This window comes from Astyanax mexicanus, chromosome 2, assembly GCF_023375975.1.
Source record: "Astyanax mexicanus isolate ESR-SI-001 chromosome 2, AstMex3_surface, whole genome shotgun sequence".
Taxonomy (NCBI): domain Eukaryota; kingdom Metazoa; phylum Chordata; class Actinopteri; order Characiformes; family Acestrorhamphidae; genus Astyanax; species Astyanax mexicanus.
This window is the reverse complement of record NC_064409.1, coordinates 16,732,225-16,748,457: the sequence shown is the minus strand read 5'-3', so window position 1 is coordinate 16,748,457 and position 16,233 is coordinate 16,732,225. Positions and strand designations below refer to the sequence as shown.

Sequence of the window (16,233 nt, the reverse complement as noted above, 5' to 3'; positions counted from 1 at the left end):
AAAGGATTGGCCTCACATGTTCCAATATATTTGCTCTCAAGAAAAATAAGTGGGTTCAGACAGGATGTAAGTACCTAGAAATAAAAGCTAATATGTAGATTTTTGTTCATATTCATCTTTTAATTTAAGTGTTTTCAGTTTACAGCTGAAATATAGGGGTTTGTCTCATTGTTTCAATATTTTGGAGGGGAGTGTAAATCACGCTTATTGCTTTGAGTGTATGAAATAAAGATCAAGCATGTCTGGTTACACACACAAACAATGCAATTAAGACAGGAGTTTTTGTCTTGTACTCAGAGCTTGATAAATGTAATCAATCTCTGAGAGGATAATGCTGATAAGACTGGCAGCAGAGCAAAAGTGTGAACGACGGTCCTCCTCTCCTCCCCCATCAGCACACACTCTACTAGGGTCCTGTCTGGAGGCCAGCAGTAGCAGCAGAGCAGCCAGGAGGAGCAACTCTGACTGGTAGCAATGGGAAACCCGTGGATCACCATAATCCTCACTTTATATGGACTTCATAGAGGAGCTTTTTTAGAACCAGGTAAAAATACATTCTTAATCAATGTTAATATTCTTCTTTTACAGTTTTATGGCTGTGTATGTGTTTATTCTACAGCACAGTATTTTACAGTTTAACGTGTTTGTTAAACTGTTGTTATAACGCATTAAACTGTTATGTTTTATTAGCTGTTTCAGTTAATCAGTTAGTCTTCATGTAATTCTTTGCCAACTCTTGTTGGTAGCTGGTTGTCAGAATCAACTTAATATTATTATTTGGAACTTAATCACCTCAGTGTCAGTGTCTTTCAGAGGCTTAAACTAGCCCGGTAAAATATATGTCTGTCACACGTTTGAAGCAAATGGCAAGACTACTATGAGTGTACGATTTAGTATTTTGTTTATGAGGGATTTATTGTCAATATTGCTATTTTCCTTAAGTCATTCAAATATTGTAACATTCGTGTTTTATTAGTTCTTTTCCCACTGAAGAACATTTAATAGTAACATAATTAACAAAAAAAATTGTAAAGTGATTTCTGGTTACATTGGGATTTCTCTCAATGTCTATCTCAATCTCTCTCTCTCTCTCTCTCTCTCTCTCTCTCTCTCTCTCTCTCCCTCTCTCTCTCTCTCTCTCTCTCTCTCTTTCTTTTCTACACGTTTCGCGCCGTGTTGACGTAACCATCCAAAGCAACACTCCTTATTTTGTTTTTTGACGGCCGCTGTAATTTTTAAAATATGTTAAAAAAAATTTCAAACAAGCCCCGCAAACCTGGCAACTCTGCTTCTAGACTGAGAATAGTCCATGAACATCATCCTGATGTTTTTTTTTTGTTTCGTGTTTGCTTCTTGTAACAAGAAATCTGATGGTATAATGCAACTTACTATTGTAACAAGATGGAAATATCTCTAATTTTGAGGTGCAGATATAAAAAAATAAGAACATTGGAAAAATGTATAAAAACCCATTTACAACACCAAATGGTAAGAATTATATAATGATAAAGTAGTTTTACTGTCAATTTTCTATTTTTACCCTTACATTGTCAGACAATTGAATTGTTAACCCTTACACTGACCCAGCACCTCATATACCATCACCAAGTCCAGGGCAGTTACCCACTCTCTGGTGGTCCCGTGGGGTCCTAAACACTGAAGAACAAGATAAAAGGAGGATATTGAAACAGTATGCAGAGAAACAGATAAAGGACTACATTCTGCAATTATAGAACTACAAACAGCTCTTGTATGATTAGTGGAGCTTGAGTGTAGAAACAAGGAGGTGGCCCGAATGTTCTGGCTGATCAATGTAAAAACTGTGCTTATCTCTTTCATACACAACGTAAATGATGTCTTCAGGGGTGGCCAGTGGGCAGACGTCTGTGGAGGCTTGCTGTAGGAATGGGAGAGCCTTTGGTCTGAGCAATCAACACTGCGCTTCCCTTCCTCATATATCCCATCCCTACCCCTGCAGGTAAGCAACACCTGGTTTTTACCTTCATCAAAACTCTTTAGACCATGAGGCCTTTCCGGGGACTGTGTTGTAAACAGGTGGACATAATTAGACCCAACTACAGACTTCAGTGATTATATACAGAGGCCTGCAAAGTATTCATACCCCTTGAACATTTTCACATTGAACATTTTGTAACCGTACAACCACAAACTTTTTAAAGTGAAAAAAAAATCCAAGTAGAAAGAAAATGATGAACAGTTTTCAAAATTTGATTCAAATAAAAATATGAAAAGTGTGATGTGCAAAAGTATTTAGCCCCACTATTTCCATACCTAGTATAGCCACCTTTTGCTGCAATTACAGCTGCAAGTCTTTTAGGGTTTGTCCATTCTTCTTTGCAAAATAGCTCAAGCTCAGCTAGGTTGGATGAAGAGCGTCTGTGAACTGCAATTTTCATGTCTTGCCACAAAAGCTCAATGAAATTTAGGTCAGAACTATAATTGGCCATTCTAACCCATGAATATTCTTTGATCTAAACCATTCCACTGTAGCTCTGGCTGAATGTTTAGGGTCATTGTCTTTCTGGAAGGTGAATCTCTTCCCAGTCTTAATCTTCCCTATCCCTGCTGAAGAAAAGCATAAAGCATGAAGCTGCCACCACCATGTTTCACAGAAGGAATGGTGTGTTCAGGGTGATGAGCAGTGTTACTTTACGCAACGCATTGCACTTTTGTCTTGGTAGATTTGCAGTTGTAGACTACTATTCCATTCTTGGAAAAGCTTGGAATATGTTTGTATAACCTAACCCTGCTTTGAACTTCTCCACAACTTTATCCATGCCCTGTCTTTTGAGTTCCTTGGCCTTAATTATGATGTTCTGTGTCAAGGGTGATTCAGGAGCAGTGCTGTGATGCTGCAGTGACAGACAGTCTCTGTGTGAAGGGAATAGAGAGCGCCAGAAGACGAGGAGTGTGTGAGCGCTCATCCTTTCAGGGAGATTCCTGCAAAGTCAAGACATCACAGGTTTGTGTGTGTTTCTGCTCTGATTTTGATTTATTGTCACTTAACTTCAGGATGGCAGCGCCTAGAGAACTACCTTAAGGTACTATGTGTATAAAGTGTTTTTGAATAAACTACCTATGCACTTTAAAGTTCTCAGTGCCTGGTTTTAAATGTCAGGGCTCTCGGAATTCTACCAGTCAAGATTGTGGAGCTACTTTAAGCTTGTTACTGGTGTAAAAATAATGATTTCGTGCCTGGGCAATGCCATGCCCCTATTACTAGCAGTGTAAGCCTGTTGGGAGAATTGGCTAAAAGACCTGTATTTTGGAATGCTGTGGGTGAATGGAGGTGCCTTCCACTTTGACCAGAGATGTTCAATCTTTTCCATGGGCCTGTATATATGCATATAATAAAACACATCTAAAATACAGCTTACCTAATTGAAAACATCTGGAATGTAATTCAGAGGAAGATGGATGATCTCAAGCCATCAAACCAAGCTGACCTGCTTGAATTTTTGCATCAGGAGTGGCGTAAAGTTATCCAAAAGCAATATGTAAGACTGGTGGAGGAGAACATGCCAAGATTCATAAAAACTGTGATTAAAAACCAGAGTTACTCCACAAAATATTGATTTCTGAACTCTTAAAACTTTGTAAATATAACTTGTTTTCTTTGCATTATTTGAGGTCTGAAAGCTCAGCATCTTTTTTTGTTTTTTCAGCAATTTCTCATTTTCTGCAAATAAAAAACAGAGACTTGACACTGTGTCGCCGTTCCCATTCATTCAATGAAAATGAACCCAAAATCTTCCGCCATGTTGGCGATCCTGAAACCCAAATCTGCGCAGTAGAGACCCCCCAATTTGAATAACCCCGCCCCTGCTAAGGGCTGCCTTGACAGAGCTCACACAGTCTATGGTCCCACCCATACAGTCATTGGTCCCACTCCGGCTAGGTGTAACCCAGCCCTTTTACAATATCCACACCTTTTTGAATAGAGCTGAATAATGTTTTAAAAAATGAATTCTGTTGGGATATAAAAACAACACTATAAGCAAAGGATACACTAGCTTCTGCATTTAAATAAAGGAGGTAGAATTACAGTATATTGGGAAAAAACGTGATTGAAAACAGTCTTTTTTGCCATTGAAACCTATGCGGATGGGTGGGGTTACACAGCTTTCTGCAACCGAACAGCAGGGGGTGTCCGACCTGTGGAGACTTCACTTTTGAGAGACGATGCTCTGACCAGCTATACACAGTCTATGGAATAAACCAACAATGTTCATTTTACTCAAACATATACCTATAAATAGCTAAATCAGACTGAAGGGGTTAATTTTTTCCAGAGCTGTATACTTAAGAATCTGAATTCTGCTTAAACAAGCCCATTTAGATGTTTCCACCTATCTGGGTTTTATGCTTTAGGTCTTTACTCTCATTACTCTCTGTCACTGTTCTGTGCTGATGTGTCCTCTGCTGCAGATGTGCTGTGAGTGCTGTACGTTAGGGCTGCTGTCCCGGCGAGATTCAGGACTGTGTGAGCTGCAGATATCTGTCAGTGTGTCCTGCAGGAGTGTGGCCCGGGCCTGCTGTGAGGGGAAACAGCACACTTCTCTCACAAAGGAAACACAAGGTAGCAGAGTTCTGTATAATTACCCACTGGAAACACTGATACAAAAAAAATCAATCATATGCAAAAACAGTAATTTTAATAGCATTTTTGGCAGCCAGTTAGTACTTTAAAGGATTATACAATTACTGCAATCTAAGGCTGGTGATTTGTTGTCATTATTTTAATTAATTAATTAAATATAAATAATTAATTGCAATTAATTATTAATTTTGTAATTTTGCCAGAAAAAAACTCAAAAAACCTATGAGAATATTCTGACGTAAAATATTTGTCATCTGATGTCATGACCAACATTCAACATGAAATTAACTATCTATTGACCTTGGTGGCCAGCTGGGGTAGTTCCTCCAGTCACAGTTTTGTATGAAGTGTAATAATAAAAAAAAAAATGCAACTCCAAGCCAAAAAATGTTGGGGCATTTTCTTACATTTACAGATCATTTACAATACATAATATTATTAAGTGATTACTTTACAAACCGTTATCAACAACAAGCTCTACAATACAGAGTTACATTCATTAATAGCACTTACCATACTTTTTGGACTATAAGCGACACTTAATTCAGCAGGTCTTGCTGTTGGGTGGCGAGACCTGTAAAGCTAAGCTAAGAAAATAAAAGTGTAATTCTTAAAAATATATATTTTTTAACTAAAATGAGCACTGGATGTTAATCTACACAGATTTCTCTTCTGAAAACTCTTTATTTGGGTGAGTAAAATGCTTTTGTTTATTTACAGTAAGCTTAGATTTCCAGGTTGGGTGTAGCAACATTAGCAGCTAACCTCAAGCGCTACTCGCAGTAAGTGGCTACACTGACAGCACTGACAGCGCTACACTGAGGAACACTGAGTGTTCCAGTAAGCCAGGATGATATTAGCTAGCGTTTTATCCCGCGTAGCTTGTTTTAACATGATAAACACGCAGGCTGATAATGCTCACCTCTGAACGGCAAAAGAGTTAGCGCTTAGCACGCTTAGCGCACTTAGCGGCTAATGCTAATACTGTTCCAGCCTCTCATTAATGGAGAAACTTAACTGAAACTCCTGTATAACGCTGCACTTCAGTGGAGTGGCTTCACTGCTCCTTACAACCTGACTGCTAAATTCCTACATAAGGCCCACCAAATTATATGGTGCACTGATGATTTTTGGGAAAAATGAAGCATTTTAAGTGCAACTTTACTGTGCAGAACAAAAGCTTTATGTGTCCAGAAGCGTCTCTGAGGCAACTATAACAGTCTAAAATCCAGGGTCTGTCATGGAATAGGGTTGTGTCCCAAAGTTTTCTGATTTTGCCTCAGAGGATGAAAACACTTAGACAACATCAGTACTGTTCCCATTGCAGGTCAGCTGTGAATAAACCAGTATTACTTTATTTGTTGTTACGCAGTATTTCCTGCTCCTGGAAACAAAGATTCTACACGAAGAACCGATTTGTGTGCAGGTAAGCTAGAATCTTATTGGACTTTGGATCATACCATACTACAGTACATTTTTTTTTAAATCTGAATAATATGTATTTGAAATTAGAAGGTGTGACGAGATGCTCTCAGCTGTGTGTTGGGAATGGCTCCTGTGTGTGTCTGAAGGGCTACCACCTTAAATCTGATGGTTACACCTGTGAAGGTAAGCTTGCTACTTTTATTTTGTATGCAGAACTATTAAGTCCTCAAACTAAATTAACAATTTGAAGCTTTTAGTATTGTTCAATAGTGTAAGTTTTATGTTAGAGTATAAACTGCATTCAGAAATTTATTATAACATTAACCAATAGTGTCTGTCTGGAGCAGCTGCTTCAGACAGGCTAAATTTAGTGTATTCAGAAATATACTATGTATGCTGTATACATACATTTTAAACTATCCCCAAAATGTTGTCCCCAAGCATAACATTTCTCTCAAATTCCAAATAAAAATAATTTAATTTAGAGCATTTCTTTGCAGAAAATGAGAAATGGCTGAAATAAAAAAAGATGCAGAGCTTTCAGACCTCAAATAATGCAAAGAAAACAAGGTCATACTCATAAAGTTTTAAGAGATCAGAAATCAATATTTGGTGAAATAACCCTGGTTTTAAACCCTAGTTTTCATGCATTTTGAAATGTACTCCTCCACCAGCCTTACACACTGCTTTTGGATAACTTTATGCCACTTCTGGTGCAAAACTGTTCAAGCTGTTCAGCTTGGTTTGATGGCTTGGGATCATCCATCTTCCTCTTGATTATATTCCAGAAGTATTACATTTTTTAAGTGGTCTCTTATTTTTTTTTTATTATATTTTTTCAAGAGGTTTAGGAAGTTGAAAACTTTATTATTAAGCAATATAAAATGCATCACAATATCAAATATTTATCATATTTAAATGTAAACTGAACAAACTAAATCATTTCATTCTGAGTTCAGGCATGTACACGGAAATAATCCAGATGTGTGTGTTCTCCTTAACAGATTATAATGAGTGTCTGGCGGGTGTTCATAGCTGTCGGCTGGGGGAGAGGTGCATTAACACTGAGGGCTCTTACCGCTGCCAGAGAGAGGCCAGCTGTGGAACCGGCTACGAGCTGACTGACAGCAACACCTGCAATGGTTAATGACTGGCCCACAGTGCCAACAGCCCACCCTAAACACTTTATTAGGCTTAATACTGATACAGAATACATACAATGAGGATACAAAGCTCCTCATTGTCCTCGTTCTTATTTTAATTTTTAATTGTTTTGTTTATTTCAGATATTGATGAATGTCTGGTAGGAACACATAACTGTGGACCTGGGTTCATGTGCCAGAACACTCCCGGCTCATTCCGCTGCCATCCAAAACAGCAGTGTGCCACGGGCTTTTTGCAGGATGCTGTTGGGAGCTGCATAGGTTAGTGGGTTCATGCAAAAATATTCATTAATACTAATATATTAATATTAATGTCATTTAATATATAGTACTATCTAAGTATAATACCCACACCTGTATAAGGTGTGAGGTGTTATAACCTGAGTGAGGTGCAGATGAATTTCTAAAGTTGTGTGGACAATTACAATTCCTTGATCCACAGTTGCATGTGTTTACCATGTATGCATTATAGAAAGAGTTTTCAAGTAAGAAAATACAAATACTTTGTTACTCTAATTTTGGTTATATATAGTTTAGTGAAGTAATTCTTTTTCAGATGCCTTTTTACTTCTACTCCTCATTTTCACACAATTATCTGTTTATTTTTTTCCTCCTTTCATTTTGAAGAGTCACTAAACCCTAAACCATACTTTTTAATTTCTAGCTAAAATCTGTTCCTTTGAAGTAATGAAACATACCAGTACTGCATGACTTTTTTAAAACATTTTCAAAACTTTACAAAGTACTTTCACTGTGGTGATTTCTGCCTCTGCAGCGCCCATTCAGTTTCAGCTGTGCTATAGGTGAGGATATGTAGATTATGTAAATATGTAGAATATGTAGATTAGTCAATTAATAATACTGCCCCCCTGCTGACCACCATCCATGATGTCTCACCACTATCAGAGGCACACTGCTGCTGCTGTGCAGCTCAGCCAATCAGATTTCTCTCCTGCCCTGCGTCTAAACCCATACAACACCCAGTGCCCCTCTTTTTTAGTCTTTTTCAAATTTGAGCTGAGGGTGGAGGTTTAGTCAGGGGGTTTAGTGCCTCTTTAAAAATATCCTCGTTACTCCTATTGCATATCAGCTTGTTTTTATTCCGGCTTATCATTATTTAAAAAAAAAACAAAAAACCTTGACCTAGGTCAGTGCAGCGTTCTTTAGCTTACATTGGACATGCCAAAAATTATGGGACACGATACTAGTTCCTGTCCAATTACTTTTGGCATGTCATTGTATGTGAGCCCACACTTCTAATCATGACAATGGTCTCTAACAATGGTAAAATATTGCATTATAAAAGTTTCATATGACCAGAAAGAAAACAAACGTCCATATAAATTTCTTATATTTAAATAGAATACATATGACTTCTGCTAAATAGCTGCTGAATAAATTATTACAGTTCCATACTATAATATTATAATATGTCTTTAAATTAATGACTGTGGTTAGTCTAGGTTTAAAATGGGTGATTAACTAGCTTTAATATGATTTTAATAATTGTAATAAGAGCAGTAAGGCCTATTTTACTGTAACTCCTTTTCGTTTGCTTACTCAGATATAAACGAGTGCGTGAGTGAGAACAGCCCGTGCCAGCCCGGGCACTCCTGTATCAACACAGTGGGCTCTTACACCTGCCAGAAGTTTACAGTGATCTGTGGACGAGGATATCACCTTAATAAAGAGGGGACACACTGCTTGGGTAAGGAACTGTGTGAAAATAAGCTACTTGTTAACTGTGGTCTTACACAGGCCAACTCAATAAAGTAACTGATTACAAAGCATATTTGAGTTAACTTATTTTAGTTTAGTTAATTCTCATAACTCACAAAAAAATCTGCCAAAAGGGGTAAGCAAATTTTCTTAAAATAGGATTTCTTAAAATAAGCAATCTCAAAGTCCCACAATCAGTAAATTAGAACTTGAATCAAGCAAACATAAGTGATTTTTTAGCTTAATGTTGGATACAAGAATCTTAACTACTTGACTGGTGACTGGTAAAATATTTTTTAGGAGAAGAATATGTGTAGATTAACATTCAGCGCTCGTTTGACTTTAAAATATATATTTTTAAGGATTACAGGTTTGTTTACTTAGCTTATCTTTACAGAGTTAAAAAGGATTAGAAGGAAAACATGGCGACACCCCTTACTAGTGTCGCATAATGTGGCTTATATTCCAGCTCACCTTATTTATGGAAGTATACCAGAAAACTTTTTATTTTGAGTCTAAATTACTTATAATAAGGTGACAATTCTAAGTAAGACTTATTAAGATCATTATCCATAAAATAGGGAAAATAATCTTACACATACCATATTTTTGCACTATAAGGCGTACTTAAAATCCTTTAATATTCCTAAAAATTGACTGTGACTTATAATCTAGTGCGCCTTATGTATGAATTCTACTAGTCAGGATGTAAGGAGCAGTAAAGCCACACCACTAAAGTACAGCATTATACAAGAGCTTCAGTTTAGATCTCCAGCACTAGGGCTGGAGTAGCATTAGCATTAGGTGCTAACCACGCTAAGCGCCAGCTCTTTCGCCATTCAGAGGTGAGTATTATCAGCCTGTAGCCTGTTGCTAACCCCGGCTAGCACTGCTGGAGCAGCAATAACATTACCCGCTAACCACAGTGCTAGCTATTTTGTTGTGCAGAGGTGAGTATATCGGACTGTAGTCTTCGTGTTTACCCTGTTAAGTATAAATGTAAGCTCTTTACTCACCCAAATAAATATTTTCAGGAGAAGAATCTGTGTAGATTAACATTCAGCGCTCGTTTGACTTTAAAATATATATTTTTAAGGATTACAGGTTTGTTTACTTAGCTTATCTTTACAGAGTTAAAAAGGATTAGAAGGAAAACATGGCGACACCCCTTACTAGTGTCGCATAATGTGGCTTATATTCCAGCTCGCCTTATTTATGAAAGTATACCAGAAAATAGACAAAATAAACAAAAAAATATTATTCGAGAAACAAATATGATTTATTGCCTTAAAATTAGTGATTTAGTTTTTAGATTTTAGATTTTATTTTTTTGCAGTGTAGTGCACCCTAAATACAGTAGATTTAAAATGCACCTAAAACACATATACATCTCTCACCGTCCTCCCTCTTCCTCCAGATGTGGATGAGTGCAGTGGGACACATGGACCCTGCCACGGCCACGACTGCGTGAACCTCCTGGGTACCTTCCGCTGCGAGTGCCGCTCTGGCTTTACGTTTAACAGCATTAGCAGAACATGTGACGGTGAGCACGACTTTTCCTTTCTACCTATATGCACAACATTAACTCCTCATGCCCTTAATTAGAGAGTCATGCCAATGTTTCCTTTACTTGCACCTCCTGTCCAGTTGTCCACTTTTTAATATCCATGTTGGCTAGCTTAAATATTGACCCGCATAGAGGGTATGCTTAGCTGGTGTACTAACAAGATCAGCCTATTTTTACTGGAACACCAGTATAAACAGCTTGAGCAAACTAGTCAACCTTTATGACCACCTTAACCCCTTTTCACAGTGGTCATAAATCAGCTTTCATGATGATGTCAAATTATTTTCACTCACACAGATGCACCAACTGCCAACATTATATTGAGCTATCTATAATGCTTTTTAGTTCTATTGTAGATTTACTAAAGTGACAAAAACATCTCCAGAATGAATGAAAACGTCTCCATATACTGTAGCACCAAACCTCTCTAAATGACCCAAAAGTAAAAGCAAAATCTGCTCATTCAAAAGGCCTGTATTCTTGATATTCATTCCCCCAGCAGAATGGCCACTAGGGGGACTGTGGAATAAGGTTAAAGACCAGCTGGGTTAAGTTGGCTGTACTGGTCACAAATATTCTGTACCTGTTTCTGGTAGATACTGATGAGTGCAGAAACTTCCCTGGACGTCTGTGTTCACATAAATGTGAGAACACTCCCGGGTCATTTTACTGCAGCTGCAATCCTGGATTTAGGCTGGACCGGGAGGGCAGGAACTGTGAAGGTAAGTGTGGAGTTCAGCAGTGTAGCTGTGGATCACTTCAAACTGAGATTTAGAGGTGCACATGCACAAGTGACCAAAGAAACACAGAAGTTAAAGTATTTTCCTTGTTAAAAATTATGATAACCACTATATTCCCATAGTTTATTGTGAAGTTTCAGTGTTTTATGGCCATTTGTCTTCATAACAAGCATCACAAAAATCGCAGTAGTTCGTTTCAGTTGCTAGCTATCTAACTTACCTGTTTCACCTTAAATGGTGCAACAGACGGCAGAAGCTTTAGCATTTAAGGTGGAATTGAAAAATCTAAGTAATCTAATAAAAGCACATTTCAGCTCCCCATCATAGAGGAATTAAGAAATGGTCAATAATAATTAATTGCTGCACCACCTGCCCACAATCTGAAGACATACATTACTCATGTTGTATTTATGTTCCAATGGGAGGGGTTACACTCGAAAACACGGGGTAGGGATACAGAAGAGAAACGGGATTCGGCCTATCTTTTTGTATATGTGTGTGTGTGTGTGTGCGCGTGTGTGTACTTAGCCCCATTTGGTTGTGTCCTCTAGATGTGAACGAATGCGAGAGCAACCCGTGTAGCCAGGAGTGTGCTAACATCTACGGGTCCTATCAGTGCTACTGCCGCCGGGGTTACCAGCTCAGCAATACGGACGGTGTTACATGTGAAGGTAAAAAGCCTTACTACCCCACACTACACTAATAAAGTCCTTACATTATCCTGCCTGTGTAACATTATTCAGATGTATGTTGTCCTAGCTAGGAATTGGAAATTATCAAACCATGTAGAAAACTAAGAAATTGAAGTGACAAATAAAAAAAATTTAAGATATTCATTATTTTTGTACTTATTTAAATGTTATTTTTGTTTTTTATAGATATCGATGAATGTGCTTTGTCAACTGGGGGCAAAGTTTGCTCCTATCATTGTTTTAATACCCCTGGCAGCTTTCACTGCACCTGCCCTCCAACAGGCTACACACTGTCTCACAACGGACGCAACTGCCTGGGTAAAGAAAAATTCACTCAGTTCTGCAATACAGCATTACAGATAGTCTGGTATTCTCTGGAATTAAGTAGGGTGAATCTTATGTTGACAAGCTTGTTTTGTTTAATGCAGATATTGATGAGTGTACAACTGGAACACACACCTGCTCAGCAACCCAAAGCTGCTTTAATATACAAGGAGGATTCCGCTGCCTGTCATTCGAGTGTCCGCCCAACTACCGGCGGACAGCAGACAGGTGAGCACTTTACACTGACCTTCTACTGACAGCCCAGATAACAGTCCAGCCATGGACTGTATGGGTAGTCCAATTGGGAATTAATATATTTTGTTCCAGTTTTACAGTTGCCCGCACATTTGGATGCCTGCCAGGGTCAGTAATGGGACCAAGAGGGTTAAATGTAGGGCTTATCTAAATTGTACACTCTACATGGACCTAGATGGCACTTACAGTATACCAGTCAAAAAAGTGGACACACCATCTTATTTAGTGTTTAAATTTGATCAATTTATCCTGTGCAACAAAGGTAACTCATGGTCTTCCTTTCCTGGAGCGATCCTGGTGAGAGCTTTTAGCATTGCACTTGCCACCTTGTTTACTCTCAAGTCAAAAGAACATCGTTTAAAAGAACAATGAAATCACACCACCTGTAAACAGAGCTATTTAACCTTGACATGAAGGTTGTTTTTGACTTATTTTGTCTTCTTTTCATCCCATTTTGTTCCCCTTTATGTCTTCAGGCGCTGTGAGCGTTTGCCCTGTGAGCCGAATAGCGAGTGTGTGTCCCTGCCTCTCAGAATCTCCTTCTACAACCTCACCTTCCCCACCAATATCCCCACACCTGCCGCTGTCTTCCGCATGGGCCCGTCCAGCTCCGTCCCCGGGGATGACGTCCAGCTAGCTCTTGTGGACGGTGACGTAGAAGGGTGTTTCACGGTTCAGAAGATGGCTCATGGTGGGGTGATCTCTCTGCAGAGGCCGCTGGCCCAGCCCCGGGACTTCTTGCTCACTGTGGAGATCAGACTGATTCGCTACGGCACCGTGAGCCTGTTTGTGGCCAAGATTGCTGTGTTTGTGGTTAATGAGCATCCCGGTCTGCCCAGGTCAATACCTTAAGTAATGGTCAACAGTATGGAAGCCTATTCCCACCACCTAACATAAAAAATGTATTAAAGTGAATATTAAGTAAATTGCTATCTAATTTTGAGATAGCATGTCAACATAATGCCTTACTATCTCAAGGGAATGAGATAGCATCCAAAATAACAAGTTAGTATCTGAAAATATTGAGATAGCCTCTCAAAAAACAAGTTAGTGTCTGACAATAATGAGATAGCATCTCAAAATAACAACTTAGTATCTACAGTAAATATAATGAGAAAGCATCTCAAAATAACAACTTAGTATCTCAAAATAACTACTTAGTGTCTCAAAATATTGAGATAGTATCTCAAAATAACAAGTTAGTAACTCAAACTATTTAGATAGCATCTCAACATAATGACACAACAAATCCCCCCTTATACTCCAGACATAGTCTGGCAAAATGGGTTTGGTTATTTGTATGATGTCTAGCCTTGTATGACATGCTGTTATCTGTAAAAAAAAAAAAAAAAAAAAAAAAAAAAAAAGATTTTTAGCCACTTAGTACTTTCCCTGTTAGACAATGGTACAAAGTGTCAGAAACCACGGTAGTAAGCAGTCATAGACCACAATTGGGTTAGGTTAAAAATGTTAATATAAATTAGATTTTTGGCCTCACTTTGCCTGTTGGAAAATCCAGGTCTTTAATGGTTAAAAAGCTGGTCATCCAGATGAAAACATTCCCTGTGCCGGGAAACCAGCACACCAGCATAGTGTATGTTGGATTGTATACTATGGGTTGTATACTATGACTACATTATATACAGCTGCATTATCCATCTAAGTTCAGTACTATGTGCTATTCCTTGTATCTCAGATAGTTATTTGGTTATATGCGCTGATCAGATTTTTTATGTATTTAAAATTACTAATTTTATTTAGAACTAATGATAGAGGATATTCACATTACCCTCATCTACCTCAGGACTTGTTTGGCTTACATTTCTGCTAAGAAAGTATTGAATGAATGCCATGTCGGTGATGTTTACCTGAAATAAACAATTTTACATAAGATTTGTCTCTGATCTTTTAATGAAAGTATTTTTTTACCTTCTGCAGAAAGATAATGTTACATCTATTATTTCTCAATGGGTTAGTGCTGGGACACTTTATAATTACAAACATATTTCACATTAATGCCATTTCACAGGGTGTAATGGAATTAAATGTATTGTTTAGTTTCCAATTTAGAAGCACTAAATCTTAGAGCCTATATTTAATAGGGTGTAAAAAAAAGTTCTATTGTTAGTTTTGTTTTAGATTAGTTAATGTATTTGTTTTTAAAAACTATAATATATTTAATTAACATATAAAACAATTATAGTTTATTTTTGATTAAAGGAACAAAACATAAAGGTGAAGCTTCAGGTTAGCTTCATCTCTGTTGGCTAAAATGCTGAATTGCTCAACATGTTTAAACTTGTCACACCTGTCAAGTGTATTGTCAAGTTTATATATTTATTCATTTCTATTCAACCTCTCTTCCCAGGGGAGAGGAAGTCAATATATTATAATATAAACTTATTGTAATACCCCCTCATACATGTAATATAATAAATCCTTACTTCAACATATCAGAAATTAACAAGGCTGAATTGCGGACTAATCTGAACCATTAAAACATAATTTTGTTTATTATCAAACATTTTAGTGTTATATGAGTAAATATTTAAAAGGCAAACAGGAAATTAGAGTGAGGGTATGATATAGCTACAGCAGTCCAATTTCAAAACATTGGAGATGTTAGTTATGAAGATGAGTTAAAGCTGATGACTGTAAGTTTTGGGATTTGGGGGATTGAGGGCCCTCTTTGGTGAAAATGGGTAAATACACAGAGCATGTGGAAGAATCATTTAAAATGGTGTATGTGATGTGTTTTTTTCACAGCGGATTAATCTGATTCCAGGTTAAGTTATTTTATTTTTATTTATTTTTTGCTTTTATTTGAATATAACCTGCAATTTTAATTGCACGATTTATATTTTTGTATAAAACTTTTGGTACAAAATGAACTCCATAAAAATCTCCTCACCAATTTGTCATGCATTTTTACTGTACAAAACAAAATGAGTGACAGGACAGGGGCAATTTAGGGATCCTATCAGTTTTTAGCAGGGGCCATTGTCCCTGTGACCTGACCCTAAAACTGCCAGTGCCATCTGGGTCCATCCTCTTAGTTGTTTGAGATGAAAATAAGAAGGTCTTTTTAAATAAAAAAAGTGATTCTGATAATTGCATTAATATGTCCTGAAACTGGGACATTAATCATATTGCATTTACCAGTGCCACACACATACCATTTGGGATAATGTTTATAGTTTAGCCAGCTGTAACAAACTGCTGTACTAGCATTAAATACTGTACATTAATTCTAATTAAATTGTAAAAAAAATATTCATTGCTGTTTTTTTCCCTAAATTGTACCGTTTGTGGGTATATAAAGAATGAATGTTTTCAGTGAGCAGATGTAAATTAAAGGGGTAAAATATAACAGTTTTCACATCGGCATCCAGTCCATAGATGTGGTATGTGGTATGTGGGCCTCCAGTAAATGTCCAGGTTCAGCCATAAGGCCTGGTTAAGGTTTCACCAGTAGATGGTGCTGTGGGTGTAAATGAGTCAATCTGCAACCAGAAACTTTTCCTACTCCTCCTTATCCTCCTTTTTTATTTGCCAGACCAGATACAAGAAGAAGCCTTATGTTATTTAAATATTTATTTATCTTATTTATCTCTTTTTTTATTTGCTCATAAGAAGGGATAATATATGTTCTACTTTCATGTACGTTTTGGAATTTTATAAAATTGTATTATTTCTACAAATTTTAATAAATGAATTAATGAATAAA

General features: G+C 37.4%; 1 protein-coding gene across 1 annotated transcript; it reads left to right on the top strand.

The window, feature by feature from the left end:
• The first annotated feature begins 426 nt into the window (after positions 1–426).
• Positions 427–14,370, top strand: LOC103038923 (fibulin-1). Its single transcript, XM_007237094.4, has 15 exons — positions 427–544; positions 1,864–1,978; positions 2,848–2,983; positions 4,450–4,600; positions 5,994–6,047; positions 6,134–6,229; positions 7,051–7,188; positions 7,333–7,470; positions 8,774–8,917; positions 10,346–10,471; positions 11,092–11,217; positions 11,787–11,906; positions 12,114–12,245; positions 12,356–12,479; positions 12,983–14,370. The coding sequence occupies exons 1-15, from the start codon at positions 475–477 to the stop codon at positions 13,356–13,358; spliced, it is 2,046 nt and encodes a 681-aa protein (XP_007237156.4). The 5' UTR covers positions 427–474; the 3' UTR covers positions 13,359–14,370.
• Positions 14,371–16,233: the final 1,863 nt, after the last annotated feature.